This window comes from Podarcis melisellensis (assembly GCF_964234715.1).
Source record: "Podarcis melisellensis genome assembly, chromosome: 7".
Classification (NCBI taxonomy): Eukaryota; Metazoa; Chordata; class Lepidosauria; order Squamata; family Lacertidae; genus Podarcis; species Podarcis melisellensis.
The window spans coordinates 44,599,674-44,624,550 of NC_138539.1; the positions used below are offsets into that span (position 1 = coordinate 44,599,674).

General features: G+C 41.4%; 1 protein-coding gene across 1 annotated transcript in view; it reads right to left on the bottom strand.

Annotated features, from left to right (window-relative positions):
- LAMA3 (laminin subunit alpha 3) overlaps window positions 1-24,877 on the bottom strand; it is a 130,263-nt gene that overhangs the window by 13,900 nt on the left and 91,486 nt on the right. The window contains exons 46-65 of the mRNA XM_081919177.1: window positions 22,665-22,715; window positions 21,866-22,017; window positions 19,881-19,991; window positions 18,522-18,633; window positions 15,947-16,114; window positions 14,964-15,160; window positions 13,396-13,512; window positions 12,926-13,080; window positions 11,491-11,632; window positions 10,448-10,547; window positions 9,177-9,293; window positions 8,498-8,677; window positions 7,534-7,676; window positions 6,129-6,308; window positions 4,201-4,352; window positions 3,947-4,109; window positions 3,446-3,579; window positions 2,159-2,306; window positions 696-815; window positions 213-334 (exon numbers count right to left, since the gene is read on the bottom strand). Of these exons, the coding sequence (XP_081775303.1) occupies window positions 213-334; window positions 696-815; window positions 2,159-2,306; window positions 3,446-3,579; window positions 3,947-4,109; window positions 4,201-4,352; window positions 6,129-6,308; window positions 7,534-7,676; window positions 8,498-8,677; window positions 9,177-9,293; window positions 10,448-10,547; window positions 11,491-11,632; window positions 12,926-13,080; window positions 13,396-13,512; window positions 14,964-15,160; window positions 15,947-16,114; window positions 18,522-18,633; window positions 19,881-19,991; window positions 21,866-22,017; window positions 22,665-22,715 (2,764 nt within the window). The remainder of the gene's footprint in view (window positions 1-212; window positions 335-695; window positions 816-2,158; window positions 2,307-3,445; window positions 3,580-3,946; window positions 4,110-4,200; window positions 4,353-6,128; window positions 6,309-7,533; window positions 7,677-8,497; window positions 8,678-9,176; window positions 9,294-10,447; window positions 10,548-11,490; window positions 11,633-12,925; window positions 13,081-13,395; window positions 13,513-14,963; window positions 15,161-15,946; window positions 16,115-18,521; window positions 18,634-19,880; window positions 19,992-21,865; window positions 22,018-22,664; window positions 22,716-24,877) is intronic.

Genomic DNA, 24,877 nt, shown 5'->3' on the forward strand with positions numbered 1-24,877 from the left:
CCAAGTATTTGTAGTGTTCAAGATGATTTGACAATGCTCACACTAGACATTAAACACAGGAGAAACCCCCGTCATACCCGTCAGCACCCCGTCATACCACAACACCTGGAAGGTCACATCATTCAGCTCAGTGGACCCCAAGTTGTGCAGGCCTGACTTCCATCCATAAAACAACACAACAATCTTAAAGAGTAATCTGTAGTATAACTCACCGTTCTCTTACAGAGGCTGGGATTCCACCGAGGTAATATGAATTGAACGGAAACATACTTATGTTAACTTGTTCTCTAGGCCTGCCAAAAGCAACTATTTGTGGACCAATGAGTAAAAGAACCTGAAATGAATAAAACAGTCAGATTTTAAACCAGCCTACAAAGAAACAAGGGAATATATATATATATATATATATATATATATATATATATATATCATATTATCACAACTTGTTTTTAAAACAAATAATGCTTCAGAAGCTAATCTATCTGTTGTTCCACTGGGTAGTTAAATAACTAGTAAAAGTGAGAAAACTAAGTTCTTTGAAGGAAAAAAAGACATAACATCTAGAAGATGCTAAGCAGAAATGTTAACTTTTATAAATGGTGTGAATTCACATAATTTATAACATCATTCATAAGTGATTACATTGTCGGATATTCATTTATTTTACTTTTTAAAAAAAAACCAAAAAACCTTACTATTTGATCCATTCCGTTGTTTATGACCACTTGGCTCTTTGCTTCTTTCGGAGGCTGTGAATCAACTTTATACCTGAGTACCAGCTGGCCCTTTTCAATCCTCAAACAAATGAACTTGTCCTGCAATTAAGAAATAACATGTCGTGTAATATATTATAAAGAGTCATTTATTTGAATTAGGCATAATTAGCAGTACTCTGTGCAGTAATCCTGAAAATTTCAGCCTCAACGTTTTAAAGAAAATGTGCATTTCCAGTTCTAGTGGCTGAACGTACAGATGAATTTGAATCTGAGCCACGTTTCAGAAATCCATAACTCGCCATCCTCTACTTGCTCTCTTCTTTTCAGTGATCAAAGCCATATTAGATCCAACTACTGCACATTTCTGCTCTCTGAATCAGGCTGCCTGCTTGGTTCTTTAGGCATCTAAGTAACCTTAGTTTCAAGGACTCAGGCTTGCACTCGGAACCCCAGGATTCTGGGTCCCCATTATTGTGTGTTCAGGCCTCAGAGATGTCTTTATGCAGAACAGAATAGGAATCTGCAACGTCCGCCTTACAATTGGCAGGCAGCATAGAGTTTCTGGATTGGCCAGAGCTGGTATGATTGCCATGGCAGGTTCCACAGCCTTATTATATATTTCTAGGTTAGGAGCTCATATGTTGCACCACTCAAAAGCCCAAGAAAACACAGTCATTCCTTTGAGGACTTTGTTCTGCTTACTGCAGCTCTGTCCTACTATTATGTAAGTGGCCTACGTTAGAGAAAGCAGAAAGGCAACTCTGAAAGAAAATTTTATCACTATTCCCTGAGGAATAATTCATCCTTTCAGTTGATTCACATCTACATTTTTTTTTACTCAAGCAGTATTTCCTTTGATCTGACACACGTAAAACTTTTGCCTCAGCTCTATTTATTTATAAAATGCATATAGCGTTTTTTTATATGAAGACAACACAAAGCAGTGAACACAGTAAATCACAGTCTGAATATTTAGGTTGGGGGTTGTTACAGTAATTTCTCCTAATCTTTCATTCAAAACATTTCACCTGCTAACCTCACTTCTTCAAGACTGTGGGCAAAGTAATTGGGCATAACCGTTCTTTCCACTTCTGCCATATGTTTCTATGGTGCCTGCTGGCATCAGAATTCCTTGCTGAAATAATACAAAGCTTTAAATGGGTCAAGAATAGTCTTCTTTCAATTGATTAAGCTTATGCCCTGGCCTGAAGAATTAGTTAACTCAGATTTCTCAATAATCATTGAAGTTACTCATCAATTTTTGCCACCAAGCAATATGAAACACTGTGTTTTACAAGACATGTGTAAAGCACATGCTTTTTAAACATTTGTTCCTAATTACATTCAGGTTCTACAATTCAATTTTCTTATCCATTCACGCTTAATTGTTATGCAAATATTATTTGAATGAATCACTTTCTCCGCATGAGCAGAAATATTACCTGATTACTTGCAAAAAAGACAATTCCATCATCTGTAGTAGTCTGAATGGTTTGTTCATATCGTCGAAAAGTGCTAGTTGGTGAAGTTACATCAACATGGGCGTAACCTGTGCCTTCAAAATAAAGTTTAGAAGACTGTTCTTTATATCTGTAACAAAAAACGGGGGAAGTGAGAACTACTGCATGTTCAGAATCTCAAGAAGTATGTTAAGCAAACATTCACAAAATTAGTATTTTTCAGTTTGAGATCATAAAAAGGGGAAGTTGTATTTTAAAGCTTTTTAAAAAAAAAAATTGTCACAATTATTTTTAAAAAGGCTGCTTTCTCCTGTTGGGACACAAACAAGAAAAATCTACACAGTGGATTTATCTTGCACGATCTCACAGCAAGCCCACACAGATGACCTTACTTCCCCAAGATGAGCATTCTCATCCTCTGACAGCTTAATCATTAGTTTAACTGGAAAAGATTTTACAGAAAGAATGCCTGAGTTGTCTGTATGGCCTTCTTAAAACTGCACAGGACTTGGAGCAGTTCAGCACACCTAATTGTTAAGGCTTGTTGAACACGTGTTCATCTTCCTTTGCTAATTCTGTTCCATGTGGATGCCATTACAATATGATAGAAAAGATATCTCTTGAAGCCACAATGGCTAAACTTTGGTTGGGATAAGGTGAGTGTGGCAGTGTTAGAAACTGAGATATGAAAGCTAGGAGCTAAATAGCACCTTAAACCTAGGTTATGGGCACAACAACGGTTTAGGCGCCCTTTTTTATAACAAGAATACGATACTGAAAATGAATGAACTGCAGCTAAAATACTATGTTCATTTTTCATATGGTCTAGTTTTTCCCCGTTCACCCCCTAATATTCTTAATACTACTCCAGTCTTCAGAGAGTAGCTGGAAGTGGGGAGGCAGAAAAAGGCCCTCCTTTCCTTCCACTCTGCAGTTTTAAATCTGAAATCTTAGGCGCAGAACTGAGCCCAGAGCTCGGAAACTGCTCACACCAATGAAATTTCCTGTCGCAAAATGCACCTAGAACAATGGGAGTTTTGAACACTGGTGATAGATTATTCTGTGGCGCAATGCGTCAGTGCACCTGGCTGTTAACCAGAAGGCTGGTGGTTCGAGCCCACCCAGGGATGGCTGTGGGCAGGATTCTTGCATTGCAGGGGGTTGAACTAAATGACTCTCAGGGTCCCTTCCAACTCTATGATTCTATGTATTATAAAATTCCAAATATACAGCACAGGGCATGTGGTAGGATTTTTTTATTTCTTTTACCTTCTGCATGGTTGTACTTCACTGGTATCAAGATTAAAACTCCTCTTGAAATTGTACAGGCTGATAACTCTCTCGTTCAAGCTATCCAGTTCAATGCAGCCTTCATAAGGAGAGTAGTTTAGCGTACTGGGAAGCTGTAAAAGTAAAAACAGTCTTCAGAGAAATTCAGCACCATAATTTTAATTAATTATTCAGATTGATGAATTCTGCTTTTCAATGCAAAATTTGGCTTCATTTTTTGAAACCCACCTAGGATATATATCTCATACTAACTAACTAATAAATAATAATAATAATAATAATTTATACCCCACCCAACTGGCTGGATTTCCCCAGCCACTCTTGGCAGCTCCCAGCAGAGTATTAATAATAACAATAAGTTATGGGTTGTTATTGCTTAGGTCCTTTTTGTGAAGCAAGTATCAGCACTTGATTTACAACACACACACACACACACACACACCACACACAAAATATTTCCATAAGTTATAAACACATTACTATAAAATCTGACGGATATCCTCCAACATAGAAGACCACATTGTCAGGATCCAGGTTGAGAAGAGTATGGCTGTTTCCACTGCTGTCATCAAAAGGCCCAAAGCTTGATGGTGAAGGAGAGGTTGCACCTTGAATGTAATTCAGTTTTGCATACTGGTAAATCCTAAAAAGAAAAAAAAGAGACAAAATTTGAATATCTCAACCTAAGCCCACAAAAAGATCGGGAAGGATTTTTTTTTTATAGAGTCCCATACCTTTCAAACTGCACACGATCCAAAATTGCATCCTTGGTATCGCTTTCAAACACCGATTCAGGCACCCGTATTTCAGCTTCATCACCTCCTAAACTATAGGCACAAATGAGACGGCCATCGCGGACAGCCATGCCTATGTAGTCCTTGGAACTCTAAACATGAAAAATAATAATTCTTAATTAAAGCTGGCTTCACATTGATTTATTTTTAAATAATCTTTAGAAGTATCGGTTGTTTGTGTGTGTTAGGCTGTGCACAGGGAGTACATTCCCCTCACCCAACCTTTTCTACCTATTTTGTTGTCCCAGTGAAAATTACCCTCCTAAAGCTGCCATTTGCCCCAAGATGGCAGCTGCCAATTGGTGTCATTTATAACTTGAAGCATAAACCAATTCTAGGCCAGTTAAAGTGGCACACCAACTCCAAGAAGTATTGGAACTATAGTTTTGAGCCTTCTGGTTATATTTTTATTTCTTACTTGCCTTTCACCATGGGTTCCAGAAGTATTCAAACAAATTACAGTCACAAATTACAGTCACAAGAATTGACAATATTTATCTCGTGTCAAAAGGGTAAAAATGTGCATCTACAATATATTATGTGAACTACATTATGAAGGTAATTCCATTCCCACAGAGATGTCAGATACATCTCTGTGGGAATGGAATTCCAAAACTTGAGGACTGCCACAGGGAATGCCCTCTCCAGATCACAAAAAACCCAAACTTCTGAGAGTGGCCAAATTACCAATAGGGCCCCTTCTGTTGATCTTAACATCCAAGAAGGTCCATAGGGAACTATTTGGCCAGGGAGGAATTACAGTATTCTCTAAGCCAATTTGGCCTATCTGAGGCTTTCGCCTACCTCATAGCTATTGTCACAACTTGCTAGTGGATAAGGCATTGTGTTGGATCTTTAGTCAAGGGAAGGGAGTGGGGGGTTGGAAGTCCCATCCCTTACTCACAAGAATCAGGGTACCCCATTAAGGGAGTCCAGAGGAACATGTTTCTGTCCAGATGCCCAGGCAGGGAATGATGGGCCATAACACGCCCACCCCAAATGATGATTCTGGAGAAGTCGCCCCAATTTGATATACGTCATAGGGTGGTCCTTCACCTAGGATTAACCCTGCCAAATCCAGACGGGATGGATGATTCAGAATATACACCCAATGCCTACTGACATCTGCAATCATTAAAGTTGTGGCCTGTTTAATCCCAAAATGCTTGTTTTGTGATTATTGCATCTCCCCGTGCCTTGGCCCCCACCAGCCGCAGCCTACTATGCCTGGGCCCACAAGCCACTTTCAGTTAATTGACTGTTAGATAGAATAGTCCGATGTCCATTCACATTTGCCACCCCAAATTAAGTTAATAAGCCATGTCTGTGCATGTTTAAAAGATGTAACCGTCACTCGACTTTCAGCTACTATTATAGTCAAAAAGTGGAATACATTCACACAGTGATACACAAACTACTTACATATGTGGGTTTCTAAGGTATAAGAATAAAATTATCCCTTTATTGTTTTTTAAATTCCTGAAATGTAATTTTAAATTATAACACAATGGGCCTTTATTTACAATGGGTCTGCAAGCTTTCAAATTATCAATGGATTGCAAATTAAAACCACATTTGCTTTTTAAGGCTAATTTGGTTCCAAATGGCCACATAAAACTGCGTGTATCTCACATAAAATAAAAATTGAAAAAATTGCCACCTAAAACTATATAAAACAAACAACTTGGCAGAACTGAATTCACATAGACTTTTTGTTTTGTTTGCTTTTTGCAGAGATACTCACTTTATCAAAGTAATTCAATTATTTGAACAGCTGCTCAGATATTTACAACCCATTGTTCATAATGATGGATGAATAGCGTAATAAATATTAATAAAAATAATGGAGACAAGAAACGAATACTTACATCCTTGTCACCCAAGTACATGACAAACATGTTGGACGTCTGCCGCCGTGGGCTATCCAATCGTGAGAGAGGCCTTTGCAGATACAAAGAAAGAGAAGTATAGCCTTTCAAGTCATCAAGGTTATCTGGAGGCCGGACCTCAACCCCAGAACTGCCATTGAACCTCATGGGAACAGCAACCTATTAAAAATAAAAATGAATATGATTACAAACTCATATGGGAATCAAAACAGACATGCAATTTTGACTTAAGTTCTCGGGAGCCATGCAACAGCCTTAATATATGTAAACAACTACAGTCCTATTCAGACATTTCATTTTCAGTTATCACTGTGTGGCTGGGAGAGTGCTCACTGGCCCACACCAGCTTTTGTATCCCCATTGGCTTCCCTCTGCCACCCATGTTTTGTGTGTGTGTGTGGAGGGAGGAGCCTGCCCTACATACATGGGCTCCCTATACAGTTTGTAGCCTATGTGACGAGGAACCTTATATGTGTAGAACAGTCTCCTCCTTCAGACCTCCCCCCCTCCAAAGCATTCAAGAGGAAAGCAATATTTACATTCTGTGAAACAGAGAAGCAGGCAACTGAAGCTCTGTTACTGTGGGCCTGTAGGATATGTTTGCACCCATGGAAAATACTGGTTTTTCTTGTGACTTACATTGGTAAGCACAGGAACATTTTTAAGCATGTAAGTAATGATTTTTACTCAATTAGTGAACAATATTAGCACTTAATTCTTGTACCCTCCTTCTCCAGGGCCATCTTGCCTGCTCCATAAGGGTAGAGTCCTATGAACATGGATTAAGGAACTGAGATAATGCCATTACTCCTCATCATGACCCATGGGAGTTCAAAACAACAGGCCACAAATTAGCAGGATACCCAAGCTGACACCCATTTACAGCAGCATCTTTGCCCCAATGCTTTTGTGAACTGACTGCTTTTAATGACTGGGCTGGTGCCATACTGTGTTTTTTAATTGTAATTGTATGGATTAAACAGATTTTATATATGTATATAGCTTTACTTCTAACAATGTTTACTTTTTTATTATTGTTTTCCTATACTTTTAGTGGTTCTCATTTTAATATGTAAGCTGCTTTGAATCCCATCAGGGAAAAAGGTGGAGTATAAATAAAATAATAATAAGAATAATAATGATGATGATGATGTCCAGATGGCTTTTCAGCATCAAACCTGTCCTGGGGGAAATTGCTCTCTGGGCAGACCTAAAGAATAAATTATTTCTCTTTATTAAAGGTTTCACTAAATACACCTGGGTGACAATAATAAAATATGTGAGCGTGGGCATGTAGCAACTTTATTGGGCGAACATGTGATGACAAGTAGCAAAAGAGGACAGAAAGAAGAAGCTATGGAAGATTCTGCCACAAGCCACATACCTTGTTAGCAGCATCTCTTGCTTGCTGGATGAGCTCTCTGATGCGGTTTATATTCTCCGATATGTTAGCTATTGGCATAAGTTGTTCATTGATGCGTGTAATCTTGTTAAACAGATCTGGGAGGATGTTTGTCAAGTTCTTTACTGTGGATAGGATTTTCATTTTTTTTTAGTGACATGAGGGAAGCATTATGTACTAAAATGCAAAATATGAGTCATGTAATCTGCAACTGCTGGAATACAGTGGTACCTCCGGTTACATACTTAATTCAATCTGGAGGTCCATTCTTAACCTGAAACTGTTCTTAACCTGAAGCACCACTTTAGCTAATGGGGCCTCCCGCTGCTACTGTGCCACCGCCTCGCGATTTCTGTTCTCATCCTGAAGCAAAGTTCTTAATCTGAGGTACTATTTCTGGGTTAGCGGAGTCCATAACCTGAAGCATATGTAACCTGAAGCGTATTTAACCCGAGGGACACACTCAATTCATACCAGGGTAGTTTCCTGACAACCTATTCATTTAATGTTTATCCAGCTGTTTGTGGGGTAGTGGGGATGGTTGTACGACATTAAGTAAAGCAATTGTCATCCCTTGCTTTCCAGTACATTTTCCTTTCATTTCCCATTGTGCTTCTTACTTTAAAATAAAAATAAAAATTGGAAGGAGCTTTTTTCGCATCTAATCCACTTATCTGTATGGCCTGAATTATTTGCCAGTCTTGAGAGTGAATCCCACTCACAAAACAGTGACAGTCTGGAAGTGCCCCAAGACTTAAGAAAAGACTTTGGGTGAGGACCTTTTCTAGGAATTCCCAGCAATAACCAGATTTATAACATCTATATTTAGCAAGTTGTGAAAGAATATTCAACAACAGCAACATGGCCTAGTTCTCCCCTCCAAAACAAATGCTGATATCACTACAGAAAGGCTGGAAGAGGCCCATGGAACAAACAAACTGCCTACCTGTATTGTTTGCATCATTCAAAGCCTTGTTATAGTTAGAGCTCTGTGTGCTTCCATAGGAAATCTTGATCTTTTCCACATCTTCTTTAATTGGGTTCAGTTCCGTGAGAATATTAGCAGTAATGTCATTGGCATTTTTGACCATGTTCTTTGCACTTGTAATCAAGCCGTCTGTGTCATCTAGAGGAAAGGAAAAGATGCACAAACATCCAAATATGTGACTGGTTTCTATATGACCGCATATTTTGCTCCTTATTATCTTTCCTTCCCCATTTGGGTAGGGCTGTTTTTTATTTACAAGGCAAGGGCTGTCTAACGTTTTTGGTCTGAGGGCCACAGTTACCCTTGGCCAACCCTCCAGGGCCTGCAGGCCAATGGTCTTGGCCTCTGCACCCTCTTGCACACAGCCCCCCGGCTCTACGTGGCGAATTCCTGCAGATCATCTTAAGGGAATACCTCCTCCCCACTCATCAGTTGATTGATCTGATGACTGGGGAGAGAGTGCAGGACGCAATCTCTCATTTATTTTTCTGCCAATTGCTAAAATTGGTGGGGGTTTGGGTGGTTGGCAGAAGGGAGGATTTTGCTTGCGGAAAGTTGGGCCAGGGATTAGTTGCTTGGCATAATAAGAAATGCAGAACAAAACATACAGCATTGGAAGTCCACATAAATTATTTACCTCTATTTATCCCCTGAAGGTCATTTTGAAAGCTTGTAAGGTTTGCCTTTATCACATTTTTCTTGTGCTCAGCAACCTCAAGTCTGCTCTTTAAGTCATCAAGAGTGGGACTGATATCTGTAAAAAAACACACACACACAAAAACCACCAACCAACCAAGTGTTAAATCAGTCTGATAACTATGGATTGGATCATTTTCTGGTGAAGCTTCAATACTTTGTTCTCTAGTCTTTCAGCAGGAGGAGGGGAAGCAACTCCATCACAGCCAAATTCAATCCTAATATAAGCACATTAAATGGCCACCTTTACACTTGACTTTGGAGATGGGTGAGCATTGGGTATACTCAGTAAACTTGTAATTCTGCATTAAAAACCCAATATTCTGCAACCAGAGAAAAGCTTTCTATGGGATCAGGTTGTAAGTAGTAAAATACATGAAGAATTACCCTTTCAAAAAAGCTCCAAACGGATTTTATTACTTGCCTAAAAGCAGCTAGCTGAGAACTAAGCAGGACAGAGATATTTGGAATACATATTACTCCTTAATAGCCAATAACAGTGATGAGGGTGCCACATGTCTTATGAGTGGACTGGAACTGCATGATTTTAATCACTGAAACCCAACTATTCTCAGAATCCCTCAATCCTGCATATAGCATCCTGGGCACTGGGAGTATTTCTGGCTGCACACCCCTGATCCCTGGTGGGTCAGGGTCTGCAATAAAGTAGATATCAATCAGGATGTTGCACAAATCCCTCAAACAGAAATATATATGACTCCCAACCGTTTTTGAATGATATCCTTTTTCTCATGAGTCAAGAAGCATGCTGATCAAGCTACATGCAATTTCCCTCCTTGACTTTGATTTCATCTTGTTAAAATTGCTGCAGGCCAGATCAAATTGTTGCATTGCCTAGATTTGTCCCATTCCCAGCTTTGAAAGGTTGTAAGGTTGTAATGCTTTCTAAAGTGGTAAAGCCCTCAAACATTACTTTTACCACTTCAAAGCGGAGAGATCTGTTTCTCCAAAATTGTTCCCAAGTAACCAAAGCCACCCACTCTTCAAAACGAGCCAGTCTTTCATCTGATACTGTTACTTAGTAATTGGCTCATCTGAAAACTGCCAGTTTCATACTAACGTCTTTCACCATTAACATTGCAGTAATAAAGATGGTGCAACTCAACCCTTAATGAGACATGAAGCAACAATACCAGAATGGTGGCAAAACTTTTATGAACCTGCACATTATTTATTTGCTTTTCAAGATACCCTGTAAGGTCTTTTGTGCAGCTTGTGCTTGGTTTAACAGATTGCCGCTGTTGGTCTTCAGTCTCTTGGCACTTCCAGCTAGGTCTTTTCTCTCCACTGTCTGAAAATGAAGCATTGCCATGTAAAGTCTTCATATAAGGGAAGATAGGATACATAAAAAAAGTCAAAGGAGGCAGTGCACACAATCAGGAGGATTTAATCTCTGCCAGGTGTTTTCTATTTTTGTTGGATGCAGTCCATGAACATCTGCTACTGTGCAATCTCCATTCATTTTAAAGATACTTCCATGCAAGCCCTATTCAGAATATGAGATGCTTGGAGAATTGTCAGAATGTTGCCTTGGAACGTATTGTGAATCTGCCTAGATCAGTTCTATAATATCTAAAGTACTGTAATGATGAAATGAGATGGTGTCTTTTTTATTTAAAAAAATCACAGCTAAGCTGAACAAAATGTAGGCAGCCCTCAGATATGTAAGATTAGGATCAAAGCTTCCCATTCTATCTCCCTGATGAGTCTGGAGTGCTATTAACTCACTTTTCATCAATCAATCATTGCTTTTAACTGCATTAAACAAACAAACAAACAAACAAACCTGTATGTGTGTAGCATATTTGCAACAGTAGCATTCCAAATCATGCAAGATACTAAGCTGTGAATTTGAATTCACATTCAAATTCTATCTAAATACCCAGCTAAGAGTTGCCATGTTCTAGCCTAAGCACCTTAAGAGAACAAAAACAACAAGAAGGAGCAGGGCGGTGTCCCCCACTCTGGTGCTTCAGCGGTTCCTCTGCCCATTCTCCTTTACCACCTGCTATGAGGCCCAATAGGAATCTTGGTGACAGCAGGCAGGAGAGAGGGGTGGGACCAAAGAGATCCTGGAAGTGGAGAGGTGGAAGCAGGCTTTCCTCCAAGGCTAACTTCAGCTAACAGGCAGGCTGTCAGGTTGTACCTTAAGGGCTGCGCATTTTATTTAAAATAAGAAGAAATAAATCCAATGGCTAAAAAACAATTCTGATGTGATTTCAGAATACTCTTACCGATAAAGCTGAGTCTGCAGCATTGGATGCACTGTTGGCAGCAACCTCTGCTGCTTTGATGGCATCAATAATGTCATCGTAGGCAGTAGCTGCTGCCACAGAACAGGACACCAGCTCGTCATCGCTGACATTTTTCTTGATCCTGTGGGGAGAAAAGCAGAAAATCTAGCAATCTGGACCATGTATGGTGAAAATATTTTTGGTTGCTCCTTTGGTGGGATTTGCTCATAAATGCCCGACAGAAAAGTATACATCATATAAATAACACAAGTGGTCCAACAGATGGTACTTTAAGGTGCCCTTTTTGGGTAGGGACACTCTGCTGCTGTAGTCCCTTTTTTACCTTGAGAATTCATGTCATGAGGCTGTAGATCAAAGAGACCACTCCAATCCCCAAGAAATGTTTACATGAGGTACGGTAAGCGCTTAAATCAGAATTTAAAACTGAAACACTCACACACACTTTTATGAAAGAAGAGAAAGAATGAGAGGCAGCCAAAGCCATAGGTGCCAACTCCCTGAGTGCCCAAGCACCCACAAATTTCAGTGCCAGGGCCATGCACACTGCATGACACCCACGGCTCCGGGTACCCATGGGGCCAGGCTGGCACTCCTGGTCAAAGCAAAACGCTTTCAAATCCCACCAATTCCATCTAGTTAAATGCTGGCTTTACTTTCCCACTGAAAGCAGTGAGACTTAAGCATGCTTCCCTGTAGCTGGTTCAGTGTTTAATTTAGGCTGGCAAATTTACACTGCAATGTGTAGTTTCGATAAAAAATCAGAACCCCTCTGGCATTCTAAAGATATGGTCACGTTCTGGAAAGTGACTGATACACAGGTGTCATCTGAAGGGAGCATGCCTGCAGGTTTGGCACCAGTTTCATGGGACCCTGGGCAAGTACCGCCCTGGTTCCCCCTAACCCACCCTACAAGTGGGAAGGGGCTGCAGGAGGCAACCCAGAGCTCTGAAGGGAAGCTCCAGGTGAAGCAGCTGCCATTTTAATTTCCTCAGAATGCCTCTGGTCCCTATATCAGGGGTGCCACAGAAATTAAACATGGAAGAGGCTGCAACTACCTCTTTTCTTTAGAATGCTGGGCCCCAAAAGGCAGAAGGACACAAAAAAAGAGACTGGTGTCAGTTGCGGTGGGTCCTTTAGGACCCTGACATTTGTCCTACCATGCTGGCTGATGGAGCTGGGTCTGCATGTTCACCTTCCTTTCTGCTGGTGTGGGCTTGAAGGGCAGGAAAAGGGGTTTAGAACATGATTCAGTATAAGAACCTCTCCCATTTGATCCATGAATCTGCTCTCACATATAAATAACAAGTTCCTCTTCTTTTGCCTTCGCCGTTTACCTTTAGCACAATACAGTATACAATGCTCTTTAGCAAGATACATGGTATCTAGCTATTCATCTGCAAAAATGAAAACATACTCATCCAGTTTTCTTGCCAGGTCTTGTAAAAAGTTGGCATGCTCTTCTGCTCTCACTACTAGAGGTTCCTTGCTGGCCGATAAAGACTGGCTCTTCAGTTTTTCACTTAGGTCCTTCCTTGCGCCATCCAGCTGGGCAGCTAAGTTTTCATATTCCTGAAGTTTGAAGGCAAATGTCACTTTATTTGCTGTGACCCAGACAGATTTATAAAAGCAGAGGAAATAAATGGCAATTCTGTCTTTTGTGTGCTTCAGCTTTTCATGCAAATGTTGGTGCTTTGAGCACAGCACAGAGGATTAAGCACAAAAGATTAGACAGAAATGGGGGGAAATGTTTTCAACATATAACTTGTATTTTGTGAGCAGCTATTACCGCCTACAAAATCAAATCATTACTTGCAATAGATTTTTATTTCCATTACAATGATTTCTCTCTCTCTTCACAGAATTAAAGCATTACTTCTTCAGTACCTCTTTGCTCTTCTGCAGCAAGCCAAACACACTGTTTGCTTGAGACAATGATGCTTCAGCAGAACTCAGAAGATCCAAGATATTAGTCTGTTGTTTAGTCATTGCATCAATCCGTTTCTGACAAAGAAATGAAGAGGAGACTCAATTTTTAAATGCAGCTCTCATTGGCAGAGATATAAGTAACATAGCTTTCTGAATAGTAACAAGGGGCACTATCTAGCCATAGGGTGTCTCCAGGTGCAAGTGCAATTTGGGGAAAGGTATAACTTGTTTAATGGTCAGGTTGCATTTACCCAAAGGCAGGCTGATCCTAAATCAAGCATGTGTCTTAGGGCCAATCAACATGTTACACCATCTACTAAATCATAGCTTTAAGTGAAGGGTTTTCATTTTTGGCATGAATTGCCTAATCCGGATTGGGACCCATGCCTGCAATTTGCATAGGGAAGAAGTTCCCATTGAAGCAAATGAGACTTTCCTCACCTAATGCAAATTACAGGCATGGGGCTCGTATTCAGTTCAGAACCATAGTATGGACAAAAGATTAAAGGCCCCCCTTTCCATGGTTTATAATCCAGGCCAGGAGTACCGCCACCACTCCCACTGCCACTTTGTGTACAATACAAGCAGACAGCTTTGTATTTAAAGGCACAGCTGCATAGCTAATGTAACCTGGCATGTAGAAGTAAAGATTCTGATTAGGAATCCTGCAAACCCTAACTGAAGGGAGGAGGACATAGAAAATTCATAGTGCAAGCCTTTGCACGGTCTACTCAGATTTAGGTTCCACTGAGTTCATTGGGTCTGACTCCCAGGTAAGTGCATATAGGACTGCAGCTTATGCCTATTAGCACTCTACAGCAGCCATTGCAGGGGTTCCTTATCAGTGCTCTACAGTTCTGGACCCAGCTTCCTGAAAGCCAAGAAGGGTTGGTCCAGGATTAGGGAAGGAGAAAGCCCTTCCTCACTCACATCCAGCGCCCCAGGGGGTACTCAAGGGTACGCAGTACCGGCATCTCTTCTTTGTTAAAAAGTGTGTTACTTACTGTAACAACTTCATGGTGAGCACAGCACCTATTTTTCAAGTGAAGGTATTGCTGTATAACTGAAGACTATCCTATCCTGAAATCTCTGGATAATTATTTCCTAAACTAGAAACGATTACTATTATTATTAATAGGTAACTAATTAACTACCTACCTACTGGTAACTGTTTCCTATATAGGCATTTGGCACAAAAGTAAAGCAGAACAGGATAGAACAATTTATGACATGTCTGTGTATCATTGGGTCATCCCAGGTAATTTCAGGACAAAGAATAGGTCTGGGCAGGCTGAACAATTAAATTACACCTCATATAACTGTTCCAGAGAAACTAAACTTTGTTTCTTTATTAAGAAACAAAAAGCAAAATAAAGCAGCAGTTTCTTATTCCATCAGCCTTTCACAGTATCCTTTTGAGAGAGATTATTGATAAGGCCAGATAAAACGACTTGGAATTTCACATATTCTTCATCTATTAAATATTTTTTAAAAAAGAAAAAGAAAATAAATAAAAGTGGTATCACCTTAACATCTTCCAAAAGGAGTTGATTATTTCCATTTAAATTTTCAGCCAGCTTTGTTTGCTCTTTTGCTTCTTCCAAAGATATCCGAAGGTCTTCGAGCTTGGATTCATACTCATTTAATGACTCTCTTATGGTTTTAATAAGTCCCTGGTTTTTTGCTTGGTGCTTTTGTAGTTCAGTCCTTACACGCTCCAGCACTATGGAGAGAATTAGAATGGATAAAGTTTGATTATCGGATAGCATAATAAGAACAAATTTGATTATCCATACTGCTGTAAGGAGATAGCATCCACCTAGCTTAAGTCCTTTCTGGTCACTAGTCCTGCTCTGTTCTTGCCAATGAATGCAAAATTATGCTACTGCTACAATTCACAAGAAGACCTTTAGTGGGCACCCAGAATGTACTATGTACTACGTGCTTTTCTTGTACAATCCTGCCATCATTAAGTATTTTGCATTCTCTCCACAATTTCTTTACCAAATTGTGTAACAGCAAATGATGAATACACATCTGTTGCAGGCAAAGTGAGGAAAAAAGGAGTGGACATTACATATCACTGCTTGCCAGTTTTGGAAAGAGAAAAGAAGTTCTCACCTTGACTTCTTGAAATGCAAAAATTAAAACACAAAGCTTATAGGCCCAGCTGCAGTAAGCACTGAAGGATGGAGGTTTCACATCCAACCAAGAGGATTTGTTTAACCTGCTCCTTGGACTTATGGACCTCAGATAGTTTCTTCATGGTCCAGCATTTTCTGATCTTACCAGCTATACTCCTGTCCCCAAGCCTACCACCTTCATCTTCATCTTCTCCACCTCATGTTAGCTACAGAATGATCGTACATGATAAGACCACTTTCAGTTCCACATTGTTTACAACTCCACTGGGGATTTCCAAAGGAGACAACGGTCCTCCTCATTCTAGCAAATCTATTCCGAGTCATTTCTATCCCAGGATCTATGCATACAGTCTTTATGCTCTTACAAAGTTGGGCTTCTCTTTTCTCCTTTTCTGCTTCGGTTAGTTGTTGCTCAAAATTGCGGTTTCTCATCTCGTTAATCATTCGCTGAGCTCGAGCCAGCTCTTTGGCACCGTCTCCTGAAGGTGAAGGAGCTGCTGCTGTAGAAGTACCAGTTATCTGATCCAGGAGAACTACGACAAGGAAAAAACACAGATGAACAAAATACTCTGACAGATACTTTTTCTCAGAGCCATGTGTTGTGTTGTTTTCTTTTCTTAACCTGAAAGGTTCTACTTTCCATTCAACACATATTCAATGATGCAGAAATAATCCATCAAACGATCCTAGTGCAACAGCCCTTGCCTTTGGATCACTTTGACTGTTGTTGGGGTGGGGTGGGGTGTTAACCTGCTTTTTAACATGCAGATTATATCCCACTTATTTAGTAAGGTACTGGGGTGAGTGCTTATGTCTATCTTGCCAAGGGAATGATGCCAAAACAACTTTCCCCTGGTGAGTTGTCCACTCCTTAGCTGTTCTACTTAAAAGCAGTGGTTCTCAAAGGGTGTGGCAGGAGGAGATGGCAAGTGTGGCAGGAAGATTCAAGGACAAAGAAACATTTGCACATTTCATTGTAGTATAAAATAGCATTCATTCATTCATTCATTCATTCATTCATAATATGGATAGATCTCTTCTAAAAATGAGAGCAAGAGCATCAAGTGTTCAGGGGGATGATTCATGTTCTTATGCAGCTGTATTGTTTTATACTATGTGGTGTCCTATGATCATATTATAAAGTAGTTGTGTTCTATGTTATAAATCAAGCACTGCTTCGGAATTGTTTCTTTTTTGTTTTCCAATGTATTTCTTATCAATAAAAAAATTAGATGTTTATTCTGAAAGTGTGACCCAGAGAAAGAAGTTTGAGAATCACTTAAGAGTATTTTACTGCACAGATCATCCTCCTAGACACCTTCACTTTTTTGGCAGCTCCTAGCAGGGCAGGGCAGCATCATGAGGGCAATCCATGGGATTTGAACTTCTATATCAGATGTAGGGAATGTTTTTCAGTCTGAGGGCGGCATTCCCTTCTGGGCAACATGCTCGTGGTGGGGAGAATCAGAGGCAAAAGCAGTTGAAGCAACAAATGTGAAAGTTACTTTAGGACAGTAGGATAGTTATATACATATTCGTATACTCTCCTTTATCCTCGATCCAGACAAGGAATAGGACTATCTGAGTTAAATTGCAATTGCAATAAAGCAAAAGAAGTCTGGGCGTGAAGCAGGGCCAGTGAAGAGTATGGCCTAGGAAGAGTTTTGAGGCCTAGACAAAGAGGTGTGGGAGGTGGGCACATTTGGCCACCAGGCCTGAGGTTCCTCACTCCATTCTACACATTACAAATTGGGGGAGGAGAATTACCACAAAGATGCCATTTTCAATAACACTTCTGAAGCAAGCATAATGTCAGATCTTAATGTAGGGCAATAATAATTCATAAGATTTTCTCATCAATAAGCACATCTAAAGCCACTGCTCATAAACCCCACCTTTTATTTATGTTATTTTATTAAAGTTTTTATTGTCTTACAAAAGTACATGCCTTGTCTCTTTTTTCAAGTTGCACAGTCTTTTTTACAGATCCGTCACATTTTTTATGAGACATTAGTGTTGAGTACAGTATAAGGTAAAGGGACGCGGGTGGCGCTGTGGGTTAAACCACAGAGCCTAGGACTTGCTGATCAGAAGGTCAGTGGTTCGAATCCCTGCAATGGGGTGAGCTCCTGTTGCTCAGCCCCTGCTCCTGCCAACCTAGCAGCTTGAAAGCACATCAAAGTACAAGTAGATAAATAGGTACCGCTCCAGCGGGAAGGTAAACGGCGTTTCCATGCGCTGCTCTGGTTCGCCAGAAGCGGCTTAGTCATGCTGGCCACATGACCCGGAAGCTGTATGCCGGCTCCCTCGGCCAATAAAGCAAAATGAGCGCCGCAACCCCGGAGTCGGTTACGACTGGACCTAATGGTCAGGGGTCCCTTTACCTTTACCTTACAGTATAAGGTTGGGGAGGAGAGGAGGGCGGGTGGTGAAATTCATATTTTTTACAGTGTATGTGTGGGATTTTGGGTCAGCGTCAACTAGATAGGTTCTCTTTCCATTTGCTTGTTACATTTTCTTCGTAGTGAGAGAGGTTTGAGGTCCAGGGTATGGTTGGTTGTCTGCAATGGGGTTTGTTTGCATTGATGGGGAGGGCTTGTTGGGCCAAGTAAGACAGTTTGATTTGTATGCTGTTGGTGGGTTCTTGCTGTTGTCTTGTTGGCCTGTGTATGTGATGAAGGGGAGCCATATAGAAGGTATCCTCTTCTATTTGTCCCCGTGTCAGTTTCAGTTTATTGGTTAGCTTTTCTAGCAAGGCTGTTTCCCATACGATTTGGTACCACTGGTCCATGTAAACCTGACCTTTTATAACAATACTCCATAATCAGAGAAACGTGGTATATCAAGTTGCAATAGTGAATTAAATCAGCTGGAATTTATCTCCACAAAACAGGATTGTGATCAAATAAAATAATGTAGGAGATCAGCAATTACTCTTACCGTTAATATTGGTGGCAACACTTTGTATCTTGGAAATCAAGTCTTTCCCCCTTTCATTAGTCTTACTAAATTTGTTGAACAGTGTCTCTGCTTTCTTGTAATTGCTTTCAGCCTGACAAGAGGTAAGAGTTTTAAAACAAGAGAGCACAAATCAATATTTGTTTTTTTTTAAGTATTTGCTACTACAATTCAATGTTTCTGATATAGTAAATTCTTAACAAAATTTGTTAAGTCGTGACAGATTTCAGAAACTTGGTGAATTTGACATTTACTGGTCATTCTTAAGATTCTGCAAGAGAAAATATCAGAAGTGTTTGTGTCATGTTGCCCTTGGCTTCAGTGTGCAGGACATTTATTCTGATAGCTATAAATGCTTTTGTTCCCCAAACTACATACATAGTTCCTTTAGTTATCTATGGTGGAGTAGCCCAGGCAGCATGGATCACCCCAAGCAGAAGGACAATTAATCTTTAGTTCTGCTATGTCCTCTGCAATATCACAATTGGGACCTTCTTGGAAGCTTCCTGGTTCTGCTTTTCAACAACATATTCAGTTACAGGGATACCTCTCCACCTGTGTCCTCTGGAAAATGCTGGCAGTTCCTAAATGGGAGCACTAGGTCTTTGATTATAAATAAGCCCCACCAGGATATTGGCACAGTGTTCAGCCTGTAGGATCTCATCATAGGGATCCCAAAGGGAACCCTCCAGGTTGCAGACCTACCCAATTCACCCCTCTCACACCTTTATTTTTCTTCCATTGCATGCTCTTTAATGTCACTGCCTTCAGACCTCCAGTTTCCAGCTTTTTTGCTGTAGCTGCAGTCTGGGGATGTTCAAGTCAGTATGCTATCTGGTGGCCTCCTTTCATGTGTCTTCCTGTCTTCTCTTTCTATCCTCCTCAAGGATAGCTTTCTGTCTGTCACTTCTCCTCACCTTTCCCCTGTTAGCTCTCCTCTTTCTGTTGAGCTCTTTCATTCTTTCCTCCCCTCACACCACATTTTTTATTTCCTTCTGATCACCTTATGTGGCTATTATTGTCTCTCCTCCCTGGGCATCTGTTTCTCACTTCTCGGCTAATTGGCAGGGCAGAATACCACCTGGCAGTGCCCACATGACTTGCCATTTGTGGGTAACTCCACTCAGAACTCTTAATGCAAGGGAAAGGGGGCTTCCTCTGGCTGGGATCTCTCACAGTCAACACAGGTAAATGACATTTAATACCCCATACATGATCAAAAGTCTTTCAGGCAGAAATTAGGCTTTCCATTAGAATTTTAGTGAAGGCACTGATATTTCCTGACCAGCAAATTCCAGCACTTCTTATATATATATATATATATAAATGTAAACAGCTCACCTTTTCTTTTAGAGCATTAACATTTTGGTTAAGGTCGAGCAGGTCTGTCTCCAGTTCATCCACTTTTGGGCCGTGAGTCGTAATAACAGTACGATAGCGGCTCAACAGAATCTGAAAAGAAAGGCCACCAAAAAGAGGGGGAAAGGGATGTCTGACTGAGCTGAAAACTGTATCTGAATTCAGCATGAGTTTGGGCCAAAACATATTTTACCTAGACAGGAATCCTAAGTCATTTACATAGGAAAGAATTCAACTGAAAGACTTAGGCTGCAATCACACCCATACATGTAGGAGTAATTCTCATTACACTCGGTTTGATGTACTTCAGAGGAAACATGCGTTGGAGCAAGCTGTTACTTCCTAGAAAAATATATTTAGAGTTTTGGTGCCAGTCAGAACAGATTCAAAGATCTGGTGCATCCAATGCCTTTAAAGTATTCGGCATCTAGCTTGTCTATAACCCACACTAATAACAGTTTATGTGGCAGACTGAAAAGATTCAGAATATCAGTTCAGGCATCATAGCAGGATGAGACGGACGACAGGCAAAGCCACAATCTACTTGGACAGAGCATACAAAATTCCACCCAGCGTGTCTTACTTTCCCAACTTATGGGTTTGTGCTAAAGAGATGAACTGGGGCCATGAAAAGCTTTCGTACAGACAAGCCTTAAGCCTACCTTCAATAAAGCAGAGCATAAATAGGTCCCTTATGGCACTACGCAGGACTAATTAATTCTGTCAGTTCAACGCCTAGCAGCTGAGGCCAGGGGACCTGATGGGTATTGGGCGGTGGAGTCACAGGGGCTGCTAAGTCAGCAATGTGCAGTCATGTGGCTGCTGACGGGCCAGCAGCAACCATCATAGACCATGTGTCACGGCCAGTGCTAGACACTGCTTGCCATGGTGGTAAACCACCTGTCCTTGAGTCTCCTCCACTGTTCCTGCTCCTGCTGTTTATAGGGGCTGATGGGAGCTGGAAACAAGGGAAGGTGGGAAGCTCCTCTTTCCACGCAGGCCCAGCTCCAAAATATGGCACCCTTGGGCAAATGCCAGCATTCCAGTGCTCTGGCAGGCCCCACTGCTATGTTGACACCTACCCTGCTGGTTGTTCCTAGCGCAGGCTCATGTGGGAGAAGGCAATCTTTCAGATACCGGGGTCCCACAAAATGTAGGTTTTCAAAGACAAGCACCTGCACTTACCGTATTTTTCTGTGTATAACAGCCCCCCGTGTATAAGACGCCCCTTATTTTGGGGGACTCCAAATTCATAAAATGAGGGGAAATTGCCCAGAGTTGTTGAGCTTTTCTTAAGGAGGGGTTGCAAAAAAATGCTCACCCACCTGACATACACTGCCACTCACATGCAAATGCCACTTATTGTCTGTCACCTTGCTAGCAGAAGACACCCAATAGCCACTGACAATCTCCAGCTCCATGCAACCAATTACATGACCCTCCGCTATGCACTATCCGTGTACAAGACGACCCCCAATTTTTAACAAAAAATAATAAAAACCTCATCATATACACGGAACAGTATGGTAATTGTGCTCACCAATGAATCTGCAGCCAGTATAGCAGGCAACAGTTATTCCCCCTTGCCAGTGCCGGGCACTAACCATGCAACTATGCCAGCTTTCCCCAACCTCCTGCCCTCCAGAACCTGTTGGACTACAACTCCCATCACTGGGATGGGACCACTGTCTGGGGAAGACTGAGCTATGCTGTGACTAACTGAATTTTCCAATAAGGGACCCCCAAGGATGATGTGGACTGGGCTGCCATGGTCTTTCCCAAAGAACCGGCACAGGACCATGCAACTGGCTCCATCAGTCCAACCTCAGCCACATGGGATCACGTCACAGACAAGTGGATCTTGCCCAGCTGCTTCTAAAGGTCATCACATTGTGTAGTTAATTTGAAACCTATTTCTTTATTTCTTCTCTCAGCCCCGTAAGGAAATGCCAGCTTTTCAACATTACCTTCAGTTCCTTGATGCGGTCTTCCAGATGCTTCATCTGCCCCAATGTGTGGGCACTGGCATTGACGTTTTGCATCTGAGACTTAATCAGACGGAGTTCGTCCCCCATTGTACTCAAATCCTTCAGCAAAGTAATTACACAGCTATCACAGGCTGAATGAAAAAGAGCACATCCAAAGAGTGCAAAGTGTTAGTTTGCTGTATGGGCAGAGAATGACAGCACCAAAATAACACCTTTCCACAAACTGTCATCTACTGCTATAAATGAACAACAAAGGCAGGGGAAGCTCAAGTGCATTTAAGGCAGTAACCAAATCCTGAGGCCTTCCCTAGTATGTCTTGACTTATTTTAGAGTTACTCCCTGTCAATTTTCCTTAAGAGTAGGATAGAGCTGCATTCTTTACCTCAAGAGCTGCATTCTATCAGAGGTAGTCTGTCACAGTGAAAAAGTAGACACCAGCCCTTTGTAATCAACAAAGAGGGAAAGGGGCAGAGCAGAACGATAGAGTCTCTCCTCCTCTAGCTCATTTGGTGTCCTTGGTTAGAACAGGACGCAGCAGGAATGAAGGCTTCTTTAAAAACACACTTCATAGCAGATGAAAGGAGAAGGGGCTGCAAGACAGATTTGAGTGCACTGTAGGCTGCACTCAAGGGGTTCCCCACCCCTGTGTAAGAATATCTGAATAAGTTCACTGTCAAAGCATGGGTTGACCTTTGCAGTCTCCCATTTAAAACAATGGTGACTCTTTAATGAAGCCCTATAAGCAAGCATCCAGACTGCTCATGCATTATTACTTACAGTCACAATCTTCTTGAGGATCTATATCTTTCGGTTCTTGGCTTATGCATTCTGGAGGTTAGGGGGCAAAAGAAGCAAATTACAATCACATGATAATACAACACAGATATCAGGCATGAGATTTTGAAATCGCATTCAGAAAACTGATACCGCTATATAATGGATGCTCTCTTTATTCACTGAAAACTAACCATAACTCTTAGCAGGTTTTCTACTACTGGAAGATGGAACTTGTCTTTTCAAGAGTTACTTTTCCGGCATGTACTAGGGAATGCTACTCAGTTTAACTTCCTTTGTTTTTGTTTCTATCTAGGACACCACCTGAAATTAATCTCTACTTCTCTTTAGTTCTGTTGCCTACCTAACAAGGAGCTTGTGTGTTTTACTAGAGACAAAACAGGATGCGGGTGGCGCTGTGGTCTAAACCACAGAGCCTAGGGCTTGCAGATCAGAAGGTTGGCGGTTCAAATCCCCACAACGGTGTGAGCTCCCATTGCTCAGTCCCTGCTCCTGCCAACCTAGCAGTTTGAAAGCACGTCAAAGTGGAAGTAGATAAATAGGTACCACTCCGGCGGGAAGTGGTACCGTGTTTCGTTTCCGTGCGCTGCTCTGGTTCGCCAGAAGCGGCTTAGTCATGCTGGCCACATGACCCGGAAAGCTGTCTGTGGACAAACGCCGGCTCCCTCGGCCAATAAAACGAGATGAGCGCCACAACCCCAGAGTCATCCGCGACTGGACTTAACAGTCAGAGGGCCCTTTACCTTTACCTTTAGCGACCAATCAGGGTTAACTGGGGAATTAATCACTGTGTATGCCTTTGTTCCAACAGTCCTGGGTGTAACCTGAAACCTGCACAGCATCTAATCCAACAAACTTAATCCAAGTGAGTCTGTATCTTTATTTTCAGGCTGTGGCTAAATACAGATAATCTCAGTAAATTCACATTAAGGACGAATATCGTGCATCTATGCCAAAAGTTACCTAGACTGGAACTAGGAACTTGTGCAGGTGCTCTATATGGTGAGCTATCAGACTGCAACTTGGGACATCTTCTGGGCTCTGCCCTACCCACCCTCTACTTAGCTGAACTTCCGGCCTGATGAAGTATTCTGGAGAACTCGAAATCTTGCTTACTCACTGACTGTGGATTTTGGATTCCTCCGACCCCATGGGCCAACATGGCTTTGTTTGCTTTCTGACCATCTTGCTAGTTGTGGTTAGAAAAATGGTCTCAGGCTGTCCAAATTGAATAATAGATTGACATCGGAAAGCAAGTTCACACTACCCAGAGTCATTGGTGTTCTCAGGGTTATTGTTACAGACTGGTTCTCTTTAAATAACAATTTCCATTAACATGAACAAAAATGCCATGCTCTATCTTAAGCCATCCTGAAGTCTGCTTCTGCAACAACTGCCAGAGGCAATAACCCTGCTGTTGTTCACTTACACAATGATAAAATGAGACCAGTCAAGAGCCCTTGAACTTGCTATATAACTAACTTTGACCGTGATTTAGCTCTTGAACTAGTAAACAGAACAATGGTTAAAGTGACTGTAAGGCTCATAATTTCACAATAAAAATGTAAATGAGCCTTGAAAGTCTGCAGTGAAAAAATCCTGAGGCCCAAGAATTAATCTTTAGGCCTGGCCAAATTTCCGCTTGTCCTGTGCCTCAAAATCACAGGTTCAAGCATGTTACCATTTGACTCTAAGCAGAGGTCTCAGCTTGTCCCACTTTTCCCAGGAAAAACCCACTCTTTGGTGCTAAATCGGAGCAAACGTCAATCCAGAGAAAGCTCCAATTGCCATTTGCTCCAATCAAGTGCTAATTAGCTGTTTTCTCCCGGGGGAAGCAGCAGGACAAGAGGAAGTGTGGATGCTGAAATTTTACACATTTATTCCAAACCCAAATAAAGTTTTGGAATCCACAAATGACAAAAAAATCTCTAAACATTAAATAAGTAGTTCCTTCTGCAGCACTTGGCTCTTTCCCATACTGATCAACAATGAAATCAAAGGTTGCATAGCATGGGTCCATGCCATGGGTCCAGACCATGCCAATTCTGCTCTGGTCCTCTGAAGGATTGATGCTGGCATTTGAAGGAGCATGGTATGGTACTGTTGTTGTTTAGTCGTTTAGTCGTGTCCGACTCTTCGTGACCCCATGGACCAGAGAACGCCAGGTACCTCTGTCCTCCACTGCCTCCCGCAGT